This window comes from Ruditapes philippinarum, unplaced genomic scaffold (assembly GCF_026571515.1).
Source record: "Ruditapes philippinarum isolate M1 unplaced genomic scaffold, ASM2657151v2 ctg1248_1_1_1_1, whole genome shotgun sequence".
In the NCBI taxonomy this organism is placed as follows: domain Eukaryota; kingdom Metazoa; phylum Mollusca; class Bivalvia; order Venerida; family Veneridae; genus Ruditapes; species Ruditapes philippinarum.
The window spans coordinates 54,518-76,642 of NW_026866601.1; the positions used below are offsets into that span (position 1 = coordinate 54,518).

Consider the following 22,125-nt stretch of genomic DNA (forward strand, 5'->3'; position numbering starts at 1 on the left):
GGTATGCACCACAAAACTTGGTACTGATAATTCCTGTTAAGTTTGGATAAAATTGTATCAGTAGTTTATGAGGAGTAGTCCGGACAAGTTTTGTGACAGACGGACAGATAGACGGACTCGTAAAGGCGACACAAAAAGAGACTAGGATCTTGGAAAACATGAAACTGTTTAACGAACTCTGGGTAGTTTACTTATACTTTAAACTTGCATTGGGCAAATATTGCTCGTTGGATACTTAAAATAGATAAATACAGAATCCCTAAAGAAAGCCCAACACGGCAAATTGAAAATGTTGCAGGCTCGGTTTGATTGAGCCTGTTCATGGACGGTACTGGAAAGTGCAAGTTACCGTCCACGCCCCCTAGCACCGGCTTAAGCAGAATTCAACATTTAAACGTGAAATAGTAAAATTTTGAATTTAGAAACATCCGCAGATGACCGCAAACATGGTACGCAAACATATAGATATGTAAGATTAACTTCCGCAGCATTATTTTGTGCAAGAAAATGTTAAAGCACCAAAGGGACCCCAATGTTTCGACGTACAAATCTGTTGAAAACACCACACGTCATCGCAATAACAATTGTGAAATAAAAAGAAATCAACACGGTGAATTTTGCTACATTATTAGCTCGTAGTGAAATCTATAAGCCATACATTTATGCAATAAAATAGGGGGTCAACGAGTGAGATATATTGCTATTACTGTTTTAAAATATGATAAAGAGTGAGTAAAAGGTAATGATTTCGGTGACGTCAAAAGACGTTTGAGTTAAAAAAAAAAAAAACAAATAACAATTTTCTTCCGTCCAACATTAAAATTACACAGGGACTTGATTAAATATATTTTTCATATTGTTGATTATTTTCTCATTGAAATGCATGCGCTAGATGAGCACATTTACAATGTTTAATCTGACAATGTTTTATTCATTATACTTTTCTAATTTGCTTACCGCAGTCTCATAAATACATGTATTTCATTTTTTCTTACATTTGTACATACAAATGTGGCAAAAATAATAAATGAAATCAGAAATAATATTCAAAAATGTTAAGATTATTTAAAACACACTGTTCAAGACACAAAAACAATTATTTTTGCTTACCATTTTTATGTTTGTGCAGTATATTAATCTATTTAAAATGTTATGCTTATGAGTTTATAAATTAGAAATGAACCCTTATGTGACAAGCTTAAAACTATTTTGGAAGCAGAACTGAAAGAAATATTCGCATATTTGCAACGCAATGTATAACCATTACGCTACTCGGCTTTACGTGTACTTACATACCCCCTTTTGTATTACAGTATTTAACCTATGTAGAGCAGCACTGCAGAGGTTAAACTGTATATTTCAATAAAATACAAAAAATAATTATTAAATTACTTGCACAACCAATGATACCACTACATACGAATAATGTTTACTGTTTACGTTATCGTGTTATTTTTTTCTATATACAGTTAACTTTTAGCTTTTAGAGAGAAAAAAAAACGTTTTTATGTAAACAATAAACCGGACTTATCCGTTATAAGAAGAGATAAGAGGCGGATTTTAACTTCAAATATTTTTTCTTTTGACACGGTGTACATGTAAGCGGTTTGAAATTTAATTTGATCTATTAACATTTACTCAAAGAATATACTTCTGCATAGAAAGAAAGAGTGAAAGTGTTTAGATGATTTGCGCGATGTGAACATTCTTAAAGCCCATTTGAAATTGTTTACTGTGTAAAAAAATGATTCAAGGTCCACCTCGGACTCGTGTCATTTTTTTATAAAAGAAGTTTATTCTTTAAACACTGTTTTGTTAAGTTCACTCCGCTATATTACAATTGAAATACTGTTGAAAGCGGTGTTAAACGCAATATTAAGAAATATAAGACAAAACATAAAATGCATATTTCATAATTTTCAAACAAGACATAAACGCAGCTTCAGATAAAAAATGGACATTTTTCTGAATTAAATCTTTGCTATTAGAACGACATTTTTCAGAAATGAGGAAACTCTAAAAATCTGTAATATTATCTTTATGAAAAATAAATTCCTGTTGCTCATTGTTAAGAAACAAACGATAACATTCAGGTAACACATTTATCGAACAAAATGATTGTTTCTAAACAAAATGTTTTTAATATGAATAAAAATTATACCCTACCCACTTTAAACACTTATTTGATCATTTTGCTATGTAAAAAGCCTTATTCAAAATATCCCTAAATTTACTAAAATGAGGGGCTGTTTTCAAAGTTTACCTTAATTTTCTTAAAAGTATTTGGTTGATCTTGCAAAACATAAAATACTTTTACCGGGTACTTTTTATTTATCAAACTTTAAAAACAACTGGTACCAAAGTTGCTATTAAATTTGGCATTATCTAGCAATCAAATACCTGCAATAATTATATAATTAAAATCAAACACTCTTTTCTTCCATAAGGCATCTGAGAGATACACAAACATGTTTTTAAAAAAAGAAAGAAAAAAGTTGTCCCCTCTGGGATTTGAACCCACGCCATGCAGTTGACAGTGATTCTATCTTCTTTGAATACTCTTCAAAGTGAAAATAATGCATTAGGTGTATGCTACCTTAAACGGAGCAAAATAGGATGAGAATTGGTTAAGATAATTTTATCGATACAAATTTGCTATTCCGCCGCGGCCGATTTGGGCATAGCAACGATTTTCCTTTACAAAATAATGCTAGAGAAATAAAGCTAACATATATACATTTCTGCATACCAAAAATAATCAAGCACACTACCTTAAATATGCTCAGATATCATCACGAGCATCTTTGCATGTGGAAAGAAGTGTGTTTATCAGACTGTATTAATAAAAAAAATTAGAGACGATATTTGGTAATTGTGATGTATGTTTTAATATCTAATTGATTATTATATCTGCAATGAAACATTTGAAAATCATGTTATTTAATTGCATGTGTTTCAATTCATGTAAATAAGAAATCAATGAAAATGTTATATACTGTCAATTAATTCAAGCTTTGAAAATGATAACGATTGCTGTTTATGTATACCAGGGTCTTTCTTACTTAAATTCTTACACTCGCTCTCATGGAAGAAAGCTATACACCTAGCTCATGGTCATCTTCATTTCCCGCGCTTGACAGGCATAATGAATGAATGTTGCACGAATGGGCACTTGAGTTTTTCTTTCACCAGTAGAGTCAGTAGAGCATTAAAGTTTCCGTATCGAGTGACTTAAAATCCAACACATCAAACTATTAAATGAATTAATTTTTGATATATAAACGTCATGTTATCATTCTAAAAAAGTAAATAATAAAATCATTCAAGGTATTCGGTTAAATGTAGTACCTTGGGATTATAAGTCAGTCTAACCGCAAAATAAAATAAGATATAAACTCCATTTATTCAATTCACTTTTAACGACACTTTTAAATGTAAACGTAAATTTGAAGTAACTTACCATAAATTCCGTGTATTGGTATAACACAGCATGTAAAAATCAATGAAGATAATATCAATGCTTTGGTGATCTTTGGCGTATATTTTGAAAACCTCAGCGGAGTCATAATGGTCAATATTCAAGTAAGAACGAGAAGAAAGAATCATGCTTGATTCATGACACTCTTCGATTCTATCTCTTTTCATACCAACGTAATTAAGATTAAGGCAGGCTGGAGTTTCTGAAAGGATACAAAATGTTTGCAAATTTGTATGCTGATAATATTCATGACACATTTCATTGCTAGACGGAATTGATAAATACTGATGAATGAAACATCAATATGGATATCGTAAAAGAATAATATTATACCTCAGCAGTTGCTGAAAGTAACATTTTGCCTATTCAAGGGTAATTTTTTCTTATATTATAGGCCTCCTACGCTCGTCACATTTGCACAGTCACATAAAAGTAAACATAAATATTAAGAGGTTATAACACTGGCTGAGGCGACATGAAGGGATGCTTCTGATAAAAATTAGCGAGGCCGTCAGGCCGAGACAATTTGTTGCAGAAACATCCCGCCCAGCCAGTGTTATATCCTCGTAACTAACGAGTTTCATATACTAGCTATAACTGTTATGGCATATTGTTTCCTTTTTTTGAAATAGAAATAAATACATAAATAAATACATAAATAAATACATGAATAGAAAATAGATAAATAAATAAATAAATAAATCGTTATCTACATTGCAGTTATTCATGATAAGGCAGTTTCTTTTCAAGTTGTTTTCGCTGCCGCAAAAATATATATGTAAAAGACATCAAATGTTAGAGGCGTATGTAAACTGTTACCAATATTTATTCAAGAATTCAGAAGATGTACGTTTTGTTATGAGAGTAAATATCATTTCATTAATTATCTTTGTTTATATTTTTCATTGTATTTATTTATTTATTTTATTTTATTGATTCCATTTTTATTTGCTACTGGGAATGTTTGTAACCACTGCCCAATTGGAGCCTCTGTGAAAAAAAAACTACATTCAATTTGATATATACAAGGTGCGAAAACAACTCAACCGCTATATAGCAGTCGAGTTTTCTCCTATATGAATCAATAAAAGAACTGTACTGCTATATATTAAATGCCCATTGAAGTGTACTTAGTAAAATGGGTTATTAAGAACAAAGGAAAAGTTTCAAACCATGCGATAAGTTCTAATACTAATTAATCTGAATTTGAACTTTTATAATTTCATAATTTCTTGCCATAAGAAGTGATCCGAGATTATAAAAATCTGGAAAAAGTGTGATCCTTCGGAAGCTTTAATCATACAAAATGACATGAAAATTGCGTAGTCGGTGTTTTATTGAGTTTATACATTAGGGATAACGAAAATAAAAACATGCCCCCTATATAAAAACAGCAATAACAATAATAACAATTACGCCCCCTAGTATACAAGCCTTCAAATTGCATATATAAATGTATATGTTAGCTAAAACTTTAAGCGTATCTTAAATCAAATTCAAGCACGGATATTTAAACACTCCACCGAATACCAATAAAATAGATGGAGAATAGCTACCATGGGGGCAAATAAAAACATTTGGAAAATAATTTGACAATAATTATAAATATGACTTTATCATAACTTCCGTTATTTAATTTCAAATAAAAAGCGTCCACTCCACGCCACAAATAATGTTCTTGTTAAAATAGATAAGCAGGCAAAGCTCATGAAAAGGCGTTTATAAATGCAAGCTTTGCACAAACTTGAACACTTTTATCCAACATTTGAATATAGGAATACTGTTACTATGAATTCTCTTATTTTCCATATGTAAATTTCAAAGATGTAACAATTAGGGTGTGATCAAGAAAAGAATAAGTACAGCTTAAAACGCATTATCTGAATGAGAAAGAAATACATACGTTTGCTTGAATAATTGAGTAGTTAAGTCATAAAACCTATTCCCTATACAGTTAAAACTATATGTCAAGAATAGCTTAAATAAATGTAATTATCAGAAGCTTTGAAATAAAAATATGTGTTTGTTTTACATGATATCAATTTCCTTTAAAGACATTAAAAAGGTTTAAAATGTAAATGATGATCAGTGAAAATATTTCATAGTTATTAGCAAGCATCAAAGTATTGCAAGCAATACAAAAGAAAAACACCTATCAGACAGAACCCCAGAACATTATGAAGGGCCATGTCCACTTAATCATGCCGTTGTGAAAGACATGAATGAACTTTGATCTTTTGAGTTCTTAAATATGATAAAAATCTACCTTCAGCAGTAACAATCGCTCGGAATTTCATCGTTAACCATATTTGAAGGCAGCTTGCCGTTAACGACACCAGACTTTTGTTTGTTTCTAATACGAAAACTTCATTGTTAAAACTCTCGTCAATGTCAAATCCAGAAAATCTGTTGATGTTTTCCGATACTGTCACGTTGCAATCCTATAATAAAATAGCAAGCACCTAACCAAAAATTTATGATAAAAGTATAAAGTTGGATAAAATATACATACCTGTCGTTGGAATTCCATGATGCGAATTAAAATGACGACGGGCGAGTCAAGATATTACAATACAAAGAAAAACGTTGACCTATAGACTAACAGATCCTGCAATGTAGTATTTTCAGTAGGCTTTTGAAAAATTCAAAGTTTTTGCGAGAGAGAACCGAGTTTGAATTTGTCAAAAATAATATACTATTGTGAAATCAATTACATACAAACAATTGCAAACATGATTTTCAATGACAATCAGTTTGAAATCCGAACAAATATTTGATTTCAAACTGAAAAAAATGAATTCCAATTCTAATTATATTAAATCCAAAGTAGGAATAGAAATCAAAGAAGGCAATTTTACAAGAAATGAGTTTACCCAATTTTATTACTTACGAAAAAGTGTAATTCGTAAAAGGTTTCAGAGATAATGAACTCATACCTTAGGTAGTGATATATTTGTGAAAACAAGTTTGGCGAATCGCCCGAGCTCAAAACCCACAACCCATATAATTTCATAGTCCAACTTCGTCCTTAGAGGGTAACTTGGTGACGTCAAAATGGAGTCTCCATTTAAGTACTGTACGTTTCCAAAAAACGTGTTATAAAACCCTCGATGAAAGGTCGGAAACGGAACCATATATTCTGTTTATCAAGAAACGATTTGTATTAGCTAAACAAAGAATTACTGGACAAACATCATCATCTCAGTTGTGAAACCACATCAAGAGAATCAACAAGCGTAGAAACAAAATAAAAAAATAATGAATGTAGTGCTATTTTTTAAATGACGTCACAAATTTTAGTGTTACAAATGCAATTGATACTGAATACTGAGCATTGTAGCACGAGATTTTCGAATATTTAGGAGGGAGACAAAAAATGATCAATAATGAATGCATCTAAAGGACATAAATAATTGCGATTCTTTATTGTTTGCACTGATTTTCTGTTATTTTGCTCAATCAAGAGATTCACTTCTGACAGAAATTCAAAGTTTCAGTCCCAGGACCAAATCTGTGAAAGCTATTTCAGAACAAAGGTGTTTGCACTGAACAAATTTTCAGCTTTGTAAATAAAAAGAAGCTACAAGAGGGAAGGTCACTACAGACGAAAACAGAGAATTTGGGAACACGATTATATTTTGTCTGTCTGGAACTCTAGACGCTTTGAACGATAATGTGATGCCATGCAGAAATCTGACAATTGTCAAATATGTTGCGGGTATTTTTTTGAGAAACTTTTGATTTGTAAAATTTCCATTAAGCTGATTTGCACTAAGAAACAGCAACTTGAATTGTGGTACATTGAGTTGTTATGAAAATAGCAAACAATACCTTCTTAATACTGCTGCTATTTTTTGCAATGCATGGCTTGTTTCTAAATCTTGTTTTGGTGGTCAGAATCCGAATCCCTTAAGAACTTATAAACGACGAAATTGTAAATTTTGCAGGAGTCTATACATCGACGGTACTGAAAAGCGCCAGTTACCGCTTACACTCCCTAGAACCAGCTTAAGCAAAATTCAACATTTAAACTCAAAAAGGGTAAAAGCAACCGCATATTTGTTCTTACACCGGTCACCTTGGGACCGACAATGCGACATGGTATTACTTTTCCATAAAAGCGGCGTATGGTCCACTTTTATAGATAATGCCTGTGCCTTTAAAAAACATTATTTTGTTACAAATTACGAGAAGAAAATATAGCAAGCTATAAACATAGCTGCACAGATTGTATTTTTAACTGAATGTGTTAGCAATATAAAGCTTACATGTATATAACCTGATAACCCTCATTCCTCCTATTTTTCGCAATATTGACAGTTTAAATTTCTAGATGTCTTATATTTGAACACTTCTAAGATTAGCCACTGCGCTGATAAGGAATACAAGAGGAGAGTGTTTTGAAGTTATTTATGTTTTGTGTCATAGCCAAAACACAGTCATTTACCTCTAGAAATAAAGCCATTTTTGAGCATGTAAACAACAATACAGGACTTTGCTATCATTTTATTAGATTGTTTTTTTATTAGCGATGAAAACTTATTTAATTTCTTAAATATTCTGTACCTAGAAAATATTTTTTTTGCGAAAAAAAAAAACAAAACAAAAACAATATGAATAGAATTTCAAACTGAGAAAAAGCGCACTTTAAATTTGAATTTTCTTTTTCATTCACTCTTTATGCAGTGTGCTTATTTAACTGCAAGTATTATAATATTATACCTGTACCCTCTAGTAAGCGCCCTCTCTTATGACATAGATATCCGATTCATCTCAAGCACATTACCAATGAATCGGTTCTTTCAAATATAAAACAAAACATTTTATATTTCGGTCGAGTAAGAATGCAACATGGGTTGTATAATTTATCATATTCCTGCAATGAATTGCATTATGTTTTTTTAAATACTTTTAACATCAAGTTTTTACACGGGGTTATTGTTTCATGACTTGGCTTAATGAAATACTAGTGGGCTTTCTTCATTAAAAAAAAAACCCCAAAACATTGGTATGTGTTATAACCAAAACTTTTTTCTACAAGGCCTTCATACAAAAAATACAACCAACCAGACGAACAAACTTTTCAAAAGAAATGCTATTTTAGAGGCACATTTATAATTGCACAGGAACAAACCAATTGTTATATAACAACATATTGATTAACTAATGTAAGTTAATGCAGTTTTTTTACAAGGTTTCAGGTAATACATAATATTCTGACCAACCGGCGTATGAAATAATAACCATAACAGTTTTTAAATCGTTTTATTTTATTAACTAATTGATGTGAATTGTGTACGTACCATTTGTTTTTAGTTTTGCAAACCACTGGCTACCTTTGACAATCTGAAAAGTTTTCCATATTCCAAGTTCACTACCCATGTAGTGATTACAGAGTTTCTCTTTACTGATACTGGCAACGCTACAACTTCTATTTAAACTACAAAGATGTTTACATTCCTCAACACCTGTATTTTCAAAAAATGATGAGTTTCCAGACCGCAATTCTTGTTTAATTGGCATCATTTCAGATAAACGTTCGCCGTTTATGTCGTTTATGTCAAAGATACCTGTTTCACGACAAAAATATAGTCACGTGTTCTCAAATATATATAAAAATGTTATAAATATAGCCGGTATATGTAAAACAGAAAGCAAACAACAGCTATAAAAGTGAAAATATAACTATTGTGTCATTTGACACATTATTAGATTGATATGAACCTGTTTCCAGAAAAATATGTGCCAGTTTTTCATTCAATAGTTTAAATTAAGATTATGTGTCAAACTATATGTTATCAAACTAATCAATTTTCTTACGTGTAAGTTTACAGCCGTACAATGTAAAAATAAGACATCTAGATCTGGTTGCTTCATTTTCAAATGAAGCATTAAATTTCACATATCTTGTCCTGATGAATCTTGGAAAAATGAACGTCTGATTTATGGTGAACATGTTCTTCGAGGGATAAATTCTAAATTCCTGAAATAATGTCATTATTACTTCTACGTTATTTTCGCATAGATGTAAGAGAGGTAAGAAAATCCAATCAATTTTAGATAAAATGAAGCACTTTAAATGGAAAGATCTGGAAAAACTAAAATATGAATAAAAACACGTTCTTTGATTTCTTGAATTTCCGCCGATAAAAGAAAGACAGTTCTGATCCTTGTGTTGTGTTACTTTTGACTAGTTTTACATTCGCATGAAAAAATAATTAGCATACATTCAATTTAATAGACGAATTTCTCTTTTTAACATTTGAACGCAACAATAATTAAAACGTGTTGTCTGCTCTTGACAGTGCGCTCACTTTTTCTCAGTGCCAAATAGATTAATAAAAGAAATATAGATAAAGGACATACCATGACTTACCTGCCTCAACAGATATTTCATGTTTAAAGTGAATACTTTAACGGCAAATTATCTTTTTTTAAAAAGGGAAAGTATTCAGCAATCAGGAATACATTTTAAATTTGATAGTAAACAAGTACTTCATAGGTTTTATAGTTTTTGATCAAATGTACACAGTTACCAAAAAAGTAAGTGGATGCCAAGGTTGATCAGAACACATCCTTTCTTCAAAAGTTCGAGCTTAAATTCCTACACACTTACGTATAAAATATAAAATTTATCAAAATAGCAGTTTAAAGTATGTCTAAGAATTATAATTAAAGTACACTTAATCAACAATGATTGTCTCTTCAATTTCATACATGTTTTTACACTAGACATTTATAAAGGAGTCTGAATTACCAGGTCATTGTATTTCTGTAGCTGATCCTCACTAATACCAAAATATAAACTGAAAGTTGTCCATGTGTCACAGTCTTGGGAAACATGAATACAAACTCCTTCTATTGTTGTCATAAAAATCAGATCCACCTAATGTATAAAATTTTTACAAGAAAAAAGTGTATATTTGTAGAGATTAAAAGAAAAATTTATAATGAAGATAACTATATCTTAATGGTACGTAATATTAGCAAAAAAGTTAACTATGCATATAATACATTTAACAATTCAATAACGTTTGATTATAAACACACCCAAACGTTACCTTTTTCTAGTCATTTTGAAAAAAAGGGTTTATTTCAACCATGTATTACGTTTATTTGAATATTATTTTACCATCACTTTATAAAAAATATAATTTGTGTTGAACAGTTATCTTGTTAATAATCTTGCATTGACATATTAAAAAAAAATCTTATTATATGCGTTTTCGTCATATCAACATATATAGATAAATTTTAACTATTTGTGCTTCCATAAAAAGAAAGTGTGTATATTTATGACATATATTTTACTAACCAAAATCCAAGGGGTCAAGTCTTTAAAGGCATGAAGTAAGTGTTCGGTGTCTGACGTTTGGTTAAGTTGAGCAGAGGAAACAGTTATCTGACTACCTGGCACCTGTTTATGGTCTATATCAATACTTTCAAAGCAAGGTTCGCCGTTAACTGTAAAAGAAGCACTTAATAGACAGTGAAACTTTTGTGAAAGAAGATACATTATTACATGTAGAACTTTTTTGGATTCCTTGTTGCGACTGATGGCGTAGAACGTAACATTGGTCTTGACTTTTCTTTCTTACTGCATTTAGTTGCACCAACACGATATAGGTAAAATGGCGACTTTCCAGCTATACTGGTAGAAAAGACATTTGGTGCCCATCAGTGCATTATTTAAGCCACAAGCGAGCAACTGAGTAGAACGACTGACGTTCAATAAGCCAGTTGGAAAGCTTCCTCACACCAAAGAAGAAAATATTGTCTTAAAATGAATAAAGCTATTAATCTAAATTAGAAAGCATCATGTTAATTCATTATTTTAGTTTTGAAAAGGGATATTTCAAAAATGCATGTATGAAAGAAATATTTTATATGCTTCTTTACTTTAAGAGCGAATGTGGCATGCACGGCTTCATTGCAAAATGATTTCAATCCCATTAAGAATAGCAGAAAACCATTTTTTCCTGAATATTTTATATTTTAAAATACAGTTATTGCTTCTATGTTTATTAAGTAACAAAGGCATTCTATACTATAACTCTTTGGAGAAGTAGCCTAAGATTATCAAAACAAATCATTGCACTGTTTATAAAACAAGATATAGTTTAAACAAACTACATTATTCAGTTCGGCTATAAATTTATTCTTTTTTTACAAGAAACGAAACGTTTATGGCTGAAAGAGCTTATCGGTAAAGGATTTAAGCAATCGCCGATAAATATAAAAGAAAGATACGTCAAAAAGAGATAAACAAGTAACAGATTCGAAAAGTGTTCGTTCTGTCAATTACAATTATGAAATAAAAGAACAGATTTAACTACTTTGCATTCTTGTGAATATGTGCACGCTTACAAAAACAAAATCTAAGTCTTATAATCTGGTTTATGTGATATTCTTTTTCACATTCATGCTGTAATGACACGTTCTCATGTAAAAATATATTTTTACTTACAATTATCATCTCCTGGTTATTTAAACATAGAAGTTTAATAATACCATATCTGTATTGTTATACATTTGTATTATTTTGGAAAATTTCAGCAGATGCCTTGAACACATATTTGATAAAAATCGCCATGTCTCAGATGTTATTCTACTGAAAAAATCGTGATAATTGTTTCTGAAATGTGAGAACTATTTGAAAAAGAAAATATAATACTATAATATTTTAATAAAATAAGTCAACCCTTTTTTTATTGAATTTCATATAGTATACTAACGTGCTTCTATGCTATATATGGATAAATAAAATCCTACAAGCCATTTTATGTCCTTGAATACAAATGTAAAAAATCGACCCCTTGTCCTCCTGAAATGAAATAATAAAATTATCTAAAACAAAAAAACACAATAAGAAACGAATGCATGGATTTTAATGATTACATATAATATGCATAAATATTTACAGTCAGAGCTGCATCAGTACTAAGGTTGTAGTACTTAAGTACCAGTACTTGGCAAATTATGCAGTACCATTACCAGTACCAGTACTAAATTTTAGCTCGGTACAGCAGTACCAGTACTTTTTTGGTGAAGTTATGAAGTATCAGTACCATTACTTTTATATATTCATCAATGTTTGAGTAAATACAGTGTCAAACATATAATTGCAAATATTATTTAGCAAAGAAATAAAATAATAATTAACTTTAAAGCTACATGCGTCCAGATGACCAAAAATATTTCAAGAAAATTAAACTTGGAAAAAAATAACTAAAACTTTGAGAAAAGTAAACAAATTAAAGATTCAAGTGATAATTTATATCTTATGTGCAATTAATGACTGTATTTTGTAGTAGTTATCACCATATTTCTACTGCGTTACTAACGCAGTAGGGGCTATTTATGCATGTTTTGACCTCTTTTTGGTAATTTACGTTGATTTTAAGTGCCGATTGTAATGTGTCTAGTACTTTCTTTGTTCATTTAATACTTTTTTACCTTTTACTACATTTTCAAAATTTTCATGAAAATTAGGATTAATTTGGAGGCGTGCTGCTTTAAAGTTAACATAACATATTTACAACTTTTAAGTTTTAACATACTTTTTACAAACAATATTTACAACATATATTCATGCCATATCTAATTGTTAAGTAACCAGTCAACTGTATAAATACATTGCAAACATCTTTCATTTAAAACAAAACAATCTTTTGTTGCCTTTCACACCTTCACACCTATGTTCAATTTATACCAAAGCAAATATCAACTTTTTATGGTGCTAACAATATCCCTTTTTTCACTTGAAATGGGATTATTTAGAATAAAAAAGAAATTAATTAGTGTTTATTTTGCTCTTTATCTAGTAAATACAAAGTAATAAAAGATTTTAATAAGGATATTTTAGGGTAAAGAGTTATTGAGTCTGTTTATCTGAATTTAATTTTTACTTAAAGTCTTTGGTGCTTTTTATGATGAATACTATGTTAACATTTGAAGGAATATTGCAGCAAATTAGATTTGATAATTTACTTTTTCACAAAAATAAAATATAGTTGATGTAATTTACAGCTTTATTTTATGAGAAAAATTGATGTTATTTTTAATTTTTATCAAAACCAAAAGTACTGGGAAATGCAGTAGCAGTACCACTTTTTAAGACAGTAATGCAGTACCAGTACCAGTAGTAGCAAAATTTTGTAAGAGTAATTCAGTATCAATACCAGTACTTGCAAAATCGCTGCAGTACGTACTGCAGTACCAGTACCAGTAATGCAGCTCTGTTTACAGTACATATTTTACATATTCTTCGATGTTTGAAAATTGTTTTATTTGTATAATAATGTACATATGTACATATTTAAAGTTTAACTTATCGAGTTTTCCACTTTCATCACAACATACAGGATCTTTAAGCTATTCAATGGTAACACAAACCATTTTTATTCATGGCCGTGAAATTACTCAGTATTGCAATTCACATATGGCATATGTGTAGCCTAAATCATGACTACATACATTTCCACAAAAGTAAGTAAACTTTCAAGAGAGATAACGTTGTCCAAAATCATCAAAACATGACCAAATTAGAACTTGACCAGCTTTTTAAAGACATTTTCTACAGTGTAGGAAAATTTAATCCTTTCATAGACTTTTTTTATTTTTCTGTATTATAAAATTCAATGGTGAATTCAAAAAAAAAAAAAACTATATATATATATATATATATATATATATATATATATATATATATATATATATATATATATATATATATATATATATATATATATACAGTCACATTCCTCCATTTACGGGCATCGGTCTATTTGAGACCATACTTGTGGGGTTTATATTTAATGTGGGGCATACATAAGGCCTCGCAACTCTGGCATGTTTAAAACGATGTATGGGGGCGTAGGCTACCCTTCTAACATAGTGCCCGTAGGCCGGTTTTAGTATTAATGATATATTTTTGTATGAATAATTTTTTTACAATTTGTCAGAAAGTCATCAAATGGCAAATAATTCAGGATTTTTTTCTTTTTAAAGGGTCTCGAAAAAGTGAAATCCCTGTAAGAATAAATACTTTTATTGTATAAATATATTTCAACTGTAAAATTCTTACAACATATATCTTTTTCAATTATAAGAGTGGACGTTTGTGTTTGGCTATATTATTTCTAGTAACTGGTCAAATTAAGTTGCCACTTTCTTAAAATATAACTCCTGAAATATTAACTTGCTCAATTGCATACATTATCCGGTTGTGATAATTTTGTTTATCACAAAAGCGTGAAAATCTCCACTTACACAATTGAAAATACATTCCATTATAAGATTTACAGTAGTTCGGTGTCTTTTTTAAGGGACCGAAACAAGCCGGAATAGCTCGTGAGGTTGACACCAAAAAGATGTGATGTTTGAGCCTACCTTGCCTCTATTTCTAGATTATATATTGTAATGCTTTTCTACATAATTCATGTTTGAAATGGTAGTTAAACTATATATTTGCGACAGTGTCCGCGGCACAAACATGGCCTACACAAAACTAAAGGAAATTGTAAAAAGAAAACGAACCTCATTTAATATTATTTACAATAATATGTAAATAGAAAAAGATACCCCACATCCCATTGTATTGACTGTCTACTGACGTACAGAAGGATAGTAGGACAGAAGAATAGACAAAGGAATTTTCACATGACTCCCTTGATCCCTTAGTTGAGGCATGAAAACGACATTCAATATTCCGAGTGTTGTCATCTTGACATTTCCAAATATTGAGCTGTAAGAACTCTAAAATCTAAATGTTATATCCGGAAGTACGCTCACAAGAATATCAAACCAACCAAAAGCCCTGATTTTAACTACACATGCTAACAAACATTCCTTTAAAGTCGTACGGCCTTGGGTAAAAATCGTTTCGAGTTACGCAAGACAATTTGCTTATTTGTACTAAGTCAGAGGCAATTGAATCAATCCACATCCAGAAATCCTGGTTCACAAATTAACATGCTGATCCACATTTCTGTAAAGTTTGATGACACTAGCTCACGCTCTGTTAGATGCACGTGTCAGAGCATTTGGAAGCGGGTTTTACAAAGTCACGGGCAGTTACTTTCCAATTCTGAATTGATATAAGAGCAAAACCCTAATGCATAACTACACATACTGGCAAATATTTCATGACTCCATGTCAATTTCTATTTTGGGCTTACAGCGCCACAAGTGGAAAATTTATTAAAGTTAAGGACAATAACTCTACAAATACTGCATCAAAAACAAGCAAATCCCAATGTGCACAATTACACACAATGGCAACATTTCTGAACAGTTTCACGAGTTTATGTTAAATACTTTTTGAGATACCAATCCCCTCCCCAGATTGGTTGCATAAAAATGAAAGAAGTTCTATATGTTTTTAACTATATATCAAGACGTGAAACAATTTTCATTTGCTTTCCAACGAAATGTACTATACAGACGCAGTAAATAACAAGTGCAAGCAATTGATTATAAAAGGTAATAGGAAGGATATATAGTCATTTACAAGATTGATAAAATCAATGATAATTAATGTTCATGTATAAAATGTATATAATATACAGTTTGTGATTTTATCAATTTTGAAAAGGAATTTTTCATCTCCGGGGATACCCCGCAAATTTAGTTCCACACAGAAACTGGTACACAAACACACACACGCACGCAGCCACACATACACACGCAAACACGCACACATAAACACATATACATACACACGCATACATACACGCATACATACATACATACATACATACACGCACGCACGCACGCACGCACGCACACACACACACACACACACACACACACACACACATACATACATACATTTGTCTTTTTATTCATATGCTTAGTGATACCAAAAATATAACACTATTTATTAATTAAAGCATGTAATACCAAAAATATTACACTATTTATTAATTCAAGTACAGGAAAAGTTGCATTACCTTAAATGTATTGTGTTAGAATCTGTACTATACTCTATGTAATGTATGTTGCAGATTGTTGATTCTGCAAAATTCCATGGCAAATCATTGACCAAACACTTTAGCTAAAAGAAAACATTTCTTCAGTTTACAAAAATAACAATGTTATCAAAATAATTGAATATCAATAGTGTATTTGAAAGTACGATTTGAAATAGTTAACGTAGAATAAAACTAATAAACTTTGCATATTGGTTAATGATCATCTCAGTCGCAAAGCATTACAATGTGATTGTTGTGTAAATATAGCTTATTTATATATCCTTTTAAAAGGCGTGGACTTTGTTAAAAACACCTGTGAACGGCTTCATTTTAAGTGAAAGTTTTCAATAAAATATGTAACATCACACTGAATGTCAAATACAGTAAAAACCATCAATAAAGACCCACAAAAGTTGTTTTAATTGCGAGGTGGTCTCAGTCGCAGATCTTTTTTGATTGCTTATATATTTTATGACCATGGTCTATTTTAGTAATTTTGTATGAAAAAACAATGTATCTTACCCTAAAGATACAAATGTTATAATATTTAATCTCATTCTGATGAACGCATAACATATTTCTGAAGAATTTTAAATTAAAATTCTTTTTGACTTGATTTCATATTAAATAATAACTTATTTTGATTTTAATATCAATTATTATATGATGTACATAATTCACCATTTCTATTAGAAATCAATTATTTACAGGGTAAATAAACTGAAAGCAATATTATAGTACAGTGATTCTAAAATTTAAACAATTACCCAATAATAAAAATTGTAGACACCTTGTGAAATCAAGTGTCATGCCTAGGAGCATTTAAGTGGATAAAAACAACAAATTCATGATCTCGGTAGGTGTTGACTATATCAGCAGTGGTCTCAAAAGTGGGTTCAAATAAAGGATACAACAAAAAATTGGGACTGAATCTAGTGGTCTTAAAAGTGGGTAAGCAGGATGGTCTTAATTCTAGATCATATTATCATTTACATAAAGATCAGAAAATTTCTTCCTTAAAAATGATTTTAATAGCGCGGTGGACTTAAATGGGGTGGCCTTAAGTCAGGATTCTACTGTAAATATATATCCGTTCTAAAAATAAAAATTGTTCGTTTCAACTAAAAATTATTTAAAATATTACCGAAGGATAAAGAGACCTTAATGACAAAAACATTTTGTGTGAATAAAACGCAGCATATATTCAACCCGCTATTTGAACTTGTCTAATGCTCATTTTATTGCAGAAGACCATTATCAATTAGGCCATATGATTTATTTCGACCTGGTCGGAATTAACAGGTGTTAACACAAATAACACATGCTTTGGATGTTCGGTAAGGAACTCTTTTTGTTCTAGCATACTTACTAAATTATAAACATTGATGTAAATTTTTACTACTTCAAGTGAGCGCTGACAGTCAAGAAAATACCAGGATTCCAAATCAATGTCTGAAAAACAGCAATACCTCGTTTATGATATTTGACTTTGAATTCAGTTATTGTTAAGAATTTAGCAAATAATCAGCACAAACTGTACATAGAACGGATACCTTATTATTTCCAAATACATTAAAACATTTGGATAATGATTGAGTTTGTATAACAGTTTTATATTTAGGCTTAATATATTGGATATCTTTTGCAAATATGCGTATTTCAAGACGCATTGTAAAAACGTACCGTGATGAAGTTTTGTGAGTTGATTTTGATTTAGAATAATATCTGAAAATAACAAGCATAACACTTTTAAATAATGTCATTCAAAAATATATTACGCATTTTAACATAACCCCGTTTTGTCAGTAAGATTAATTATTTTAAAACTAAAAGCAGATTTTGTATTATTTTCGAGCAATTAACATAGTCAATACCTTTTTTTGTAACTGCAGTTTCATTTTAATTTGATTATGTTTATATAATGCACAATGAAATGAATAAAATAAAAGAACAAAACATAATGATTGTCAAGATTATTTTGCATTGTATGTCCAAGATGTTTTATATTTAATGATATTATAAAATGCTGTAATCGAGAATTACCTGTTTCTGTTCCATTATCAAAGTTCACGACTGAAAACAATTAGAAACAAATTAAATATTTGAACCTCCAACCTTGAAATTTCATGAACATAAACCAATCATAACTAAAGCAAGACAATATATAAACAGTTACTATCAATTCGTGACTTTGAGAAAGTTTTTTTTCAAGTATAACTAAACACACTTTGTATGCAAACCTACCTCTTTGAATTAAACATTCCTTTACCAATATAGTTAAACATACATATAATGAAATTGCCTTAAAGACCATACGTAACATTTCAACCCAGAACCCGTTAAACACGTTTTTTCACCCCCTATTGGTTGTCTCAAATGGTGCAAAAATGCCTTATTTAGGCCCAAAACACCTGCTTTTGTTTGAGAAATTTTGCTTAAAAATGTGACCACATTTTCGGCGCCGCCCCCCATTCAGGGTGTTGCCAGAAGAGATGTGCCTAGAAAATTTTAGACTTGTGAGGCTAAAAATGACCCCAGGTCGATCATAAGGTAAGGTGTAACCAACGCTAAAAAGCCTTTGACCCTATCTTAATCCATTGAGAAGTTTCAGCACTTTTCAATCAATTTGATGAGAAAAATGAACGCAAAAAAGTGATTTGTGGCAATTTTGAGATGTCCTCTTGTTAACATTGTAACAGGAAATTTAAGACTGGGTGTAGTTCCAAAGGCAATGGGTCAGTCAACATTTGTAACAAGTTTGATTAGTATTGAAGGAGTTTTTATAGTTTATAGCAATTTGAACTTGTAACGGGAATCTTTCCAATGAAAATAGCCATTTTTCACAAAATGCTCATGAAGTGATGGGTAAATTGGTTATACACGTGTTTTATAACTTTTTTCTTTAATCTAGATATAAACGCTTATCACAAAAAATACACCTATGTAACACAATATTAAACAGAAATAATTCCTAAAGAGATATTGTTCTTTGGAATGTTGTCTTGTCTCAGTTTTTAGGTTATAATTCAAACATTTTGTACTGTTTGATCAACCAAGAGAATAACTAATAAGAGACTATGCTTTTTCATTTCTGATAAAGAAGATAAGTTTATATGAATTACAAAAGAAATTAAAAGTCAGAGTATAATTTGTAGACACGTGACTTTCATAGCAATCCAGCAACTCAGAACATAATTTGTCTGAATAGAAGAACCTTTCATTGTGTATGTTACAATTGGACTATACACTTTTTTTACTTCGTATGATTAAAAGGCCGAACTGTATTGTTATAATAAAATAATGCTTTAAATCAACATACCTTTTGGGTTGTAAAAACAGTGCGTTAGTCCTTCAGTCACTGTTGAAACGTCAAATGTTGGGCAATTCGTGTCTGAATCCTGTTTTTAAGGGAAAAATGTATAAGTAGCAGTTACTTTTTCAAAAACCATTTTACAATTATTAGTTTAAATAACGCTTTTTTCGAAGATCTGGATAACATATGATGTATGTTGTGAACAAAGACAATTAAAGATAACATGTGTACACCAATCTATTACACTCGACTGATTTTCCAAATTGTGTATGCTGAAAAGGATAAGGGTGGATACCAAGAAAAGAAAAAAAACTTCAAAACGTCAAAGAAACATGGCTTTTTAAAAGTATAATTTGTCAATAAAAGTATAATATTAGTTTATACAAATTTATTTTAGTTCGATTGCTATAAGCTTATTGAAACACTCTCGAATCCGTTCCTGGAACCAACCAGTACTAAGCAATGAATGTAAAGTTTCTTGCTCAAGGAAACAACGGCTTGCCCAATACAGGGTTTGTACCCACGCGGTCAGCAATCCTAAGATTACTAGTCGAACGCGTTAACCTCTCGGCCATGCCGCCGCCAAAGTATAATATTGATGAAAGTATGATATAATGTATTAACATGTTAACATTTTCTATCATCATTTCAAGTAAATACAATGCTTTTATTGATTTTATAACACTTTTTAAGTTGTATTAGATCAAAATATACCCAAATAATTGTACGCAAATAAAGTCAAAATGTCATACGAAACAATATTTTTTCCAAAGCAATTTTTTATCCAAATTTCACAGATCAATTATATTTATGCATAATGACATTATCTCAATGTTCTGTTTGATACAGAAAATTAAAAAAAGTTTCAACATGTTCATTAGATATTAGTTCAACCGCACATACTTCACAATTCAACTCATTTCAATGACATTTACAACGTGCTGTTCTTTACAAAAGCAATAAATTATTTCAGAACAACTAGCACGAAAGGGCTTTATGACATTGGAATAGGTTGAAGCCCTATTTAATCAATCCCATGTCTACTGGATTTTGGAAGTGTTGGCATAGCGCAGTCTGCATATCCACAAACCATGGTCTAATTATGCACTCTCTTTAAATGAAAGTCTATTGCATCCTTTGTTGTCAAGGTTGATTCTGGTTTCTTTGTTATGACAAACAAATATACCAGGCCACATAATCTGTCTGGTTTACATCATAGATACGACAGGAAATTTTTTGCAGCTGAGCTAATCGTTTCATCAGTACGATCGCCTGAACAATTCACGGTGTTATTTAAATATTTTTTCATGAAGACCGTTTAGAACAGTTTGCAAAATAAAAGATGATGTTGTATCAAATCAAGTGCATGACATGTTAATATATTTGTTTTAATATTGTTTGGTAGGCCACCTGCAATAATATTTATGCCAAATTCTGCTTTTTTGCGATGTTTCCGACAGCATCCAAAGTTCCATACAGAATGGACGTGAGAAGTGACACACAAGACGAATAAGGACGTATGCATATTTGGATGTTATAACTTCTTTTTAATGTTGAGAGTTAACAACATGCAAAATAAATCTTATATCTACTTCCCCGTAGATTGAGCTAATGTGTGAATTATCTGATTTTTTTCTCTGAAAGATCTTAAATCCTTTTCATCCACACATCATCTTGAAGTTTAAATTTTTTCGTCAACGGGTATCTGTGGGATCATTGCAACAGACATTAATTGTGCAAAATCTGCTTTGTTTTCCGGAAGAACAAAGAAGTTTCTTAAATTCTTTGAAAAGGGATTTCACGGACTTCGACTAATCGTCTTATTAGTTTGACTGTCTTTGCCCTCCTTGTCATCGTCTGAATTGTGATGGAAACATCACTATAACGGTCAAAGACAACATCAACATATCTGATAGATCTCCAAATGTTTCTGCATTTTGTGGTTTTCCAATTGCAACAATAAGAGCTTGACCATCAATCATCAAACATGCGACCGTTTCATTCATCTCAAAAGTCTTTTGTCGACTTATCCCTTCCATCAATTTATCTGCGAGAACTGCTGTTTTCTAGTATGAAAAGATCCATACATTTTGGCTAAGAAGACAGGCACGGACATCCGGTCATGTTCTAAGACTGACTGCCAATCAGCTTATCGTCAATCCTCATATGATGCAGTAATTTAGAGCTGTAAAACATTTCTGGCAATTTCGTGATAACAGTCTTATCCCTTTCCTTCCCGTCTTTTCTAATGGAATATCATTTGGCAAATGTTTGAGCATTTTGCTTTTTCAAAGCAGAAAGTATCTTTACAATTTGTCTTTCTTCTTGGTTATTTCTGATCAATATGTTTTACACATACT

General features: G+C 30.8%; 2 protein-coding genes across 2 annotated transcripts in view; both read right to left on the reverse strand.

The window, feature by feature from the left end:
* Positions 1-3,456: 3,456 nt before the first annotated feature.
* LOC132733019 (uncharacterized) lies at positions 3,457-9,038 on the reverse strand. Its single transcript, XM_060719583.1, has 4 exons — positions 8,782-9,038; positions 6,415-6,617; positions 5,745-5,919; positions 3,457-3,680 (listed from the first exon to the last, which is right to left on the reverse strand). Exons 1-4 carry the CDS (start codon positions 9,002-9,004, stop codon positions 3,457-3,459), a joined length of 825 nt encoding a protein of 274 aa, XP_060575566.1. The 5' UTR covers positions 9,005-9,038.
* A 12,854-nt stretch (positions 9,039-21,892) lies between these two features.
* The window catches only part of LOC132733020 (uncharacterized), a 38,762-nt gene continuing 38,529 nt past the window's right edge, over positions 21,893-22,125 (reverse strand). Inside the window, exon 6 of the mRNA XM_060719585.1 lies at positions 21,893-22,010. Coding sequence (XP_060575568.1) covers positions 21,893-22,010 — 118 coding nt within the window. The remainder of the gene's footprint in view (positions 22,011-22,125) is intronic.

Bases quoted from the DNA above. Each gene is read 5' to 3' on its own strand.
- LOC132733019 (XM_060719583.1), bottom strand. From the start codon at position 9,004: ATGATGCCAATTAAACAAGAATTGCGGTCTGGAAACTCATCATTTTTT. The intron at 6,618-8,781 runs GTACGTACACAA...CTTGATAAACAG, and splicing joins TGCAAAACTAAAAACAAATG to AATATATGGTTCCGTTTCCG. The intron at 3,681-5,744 runs GTAGATTTTTAT...GTATCCTTTCAG, and splicing joins AGCGATTGTTACTGCTGAAG to AAACTCCAGCCTGCCTTAAT.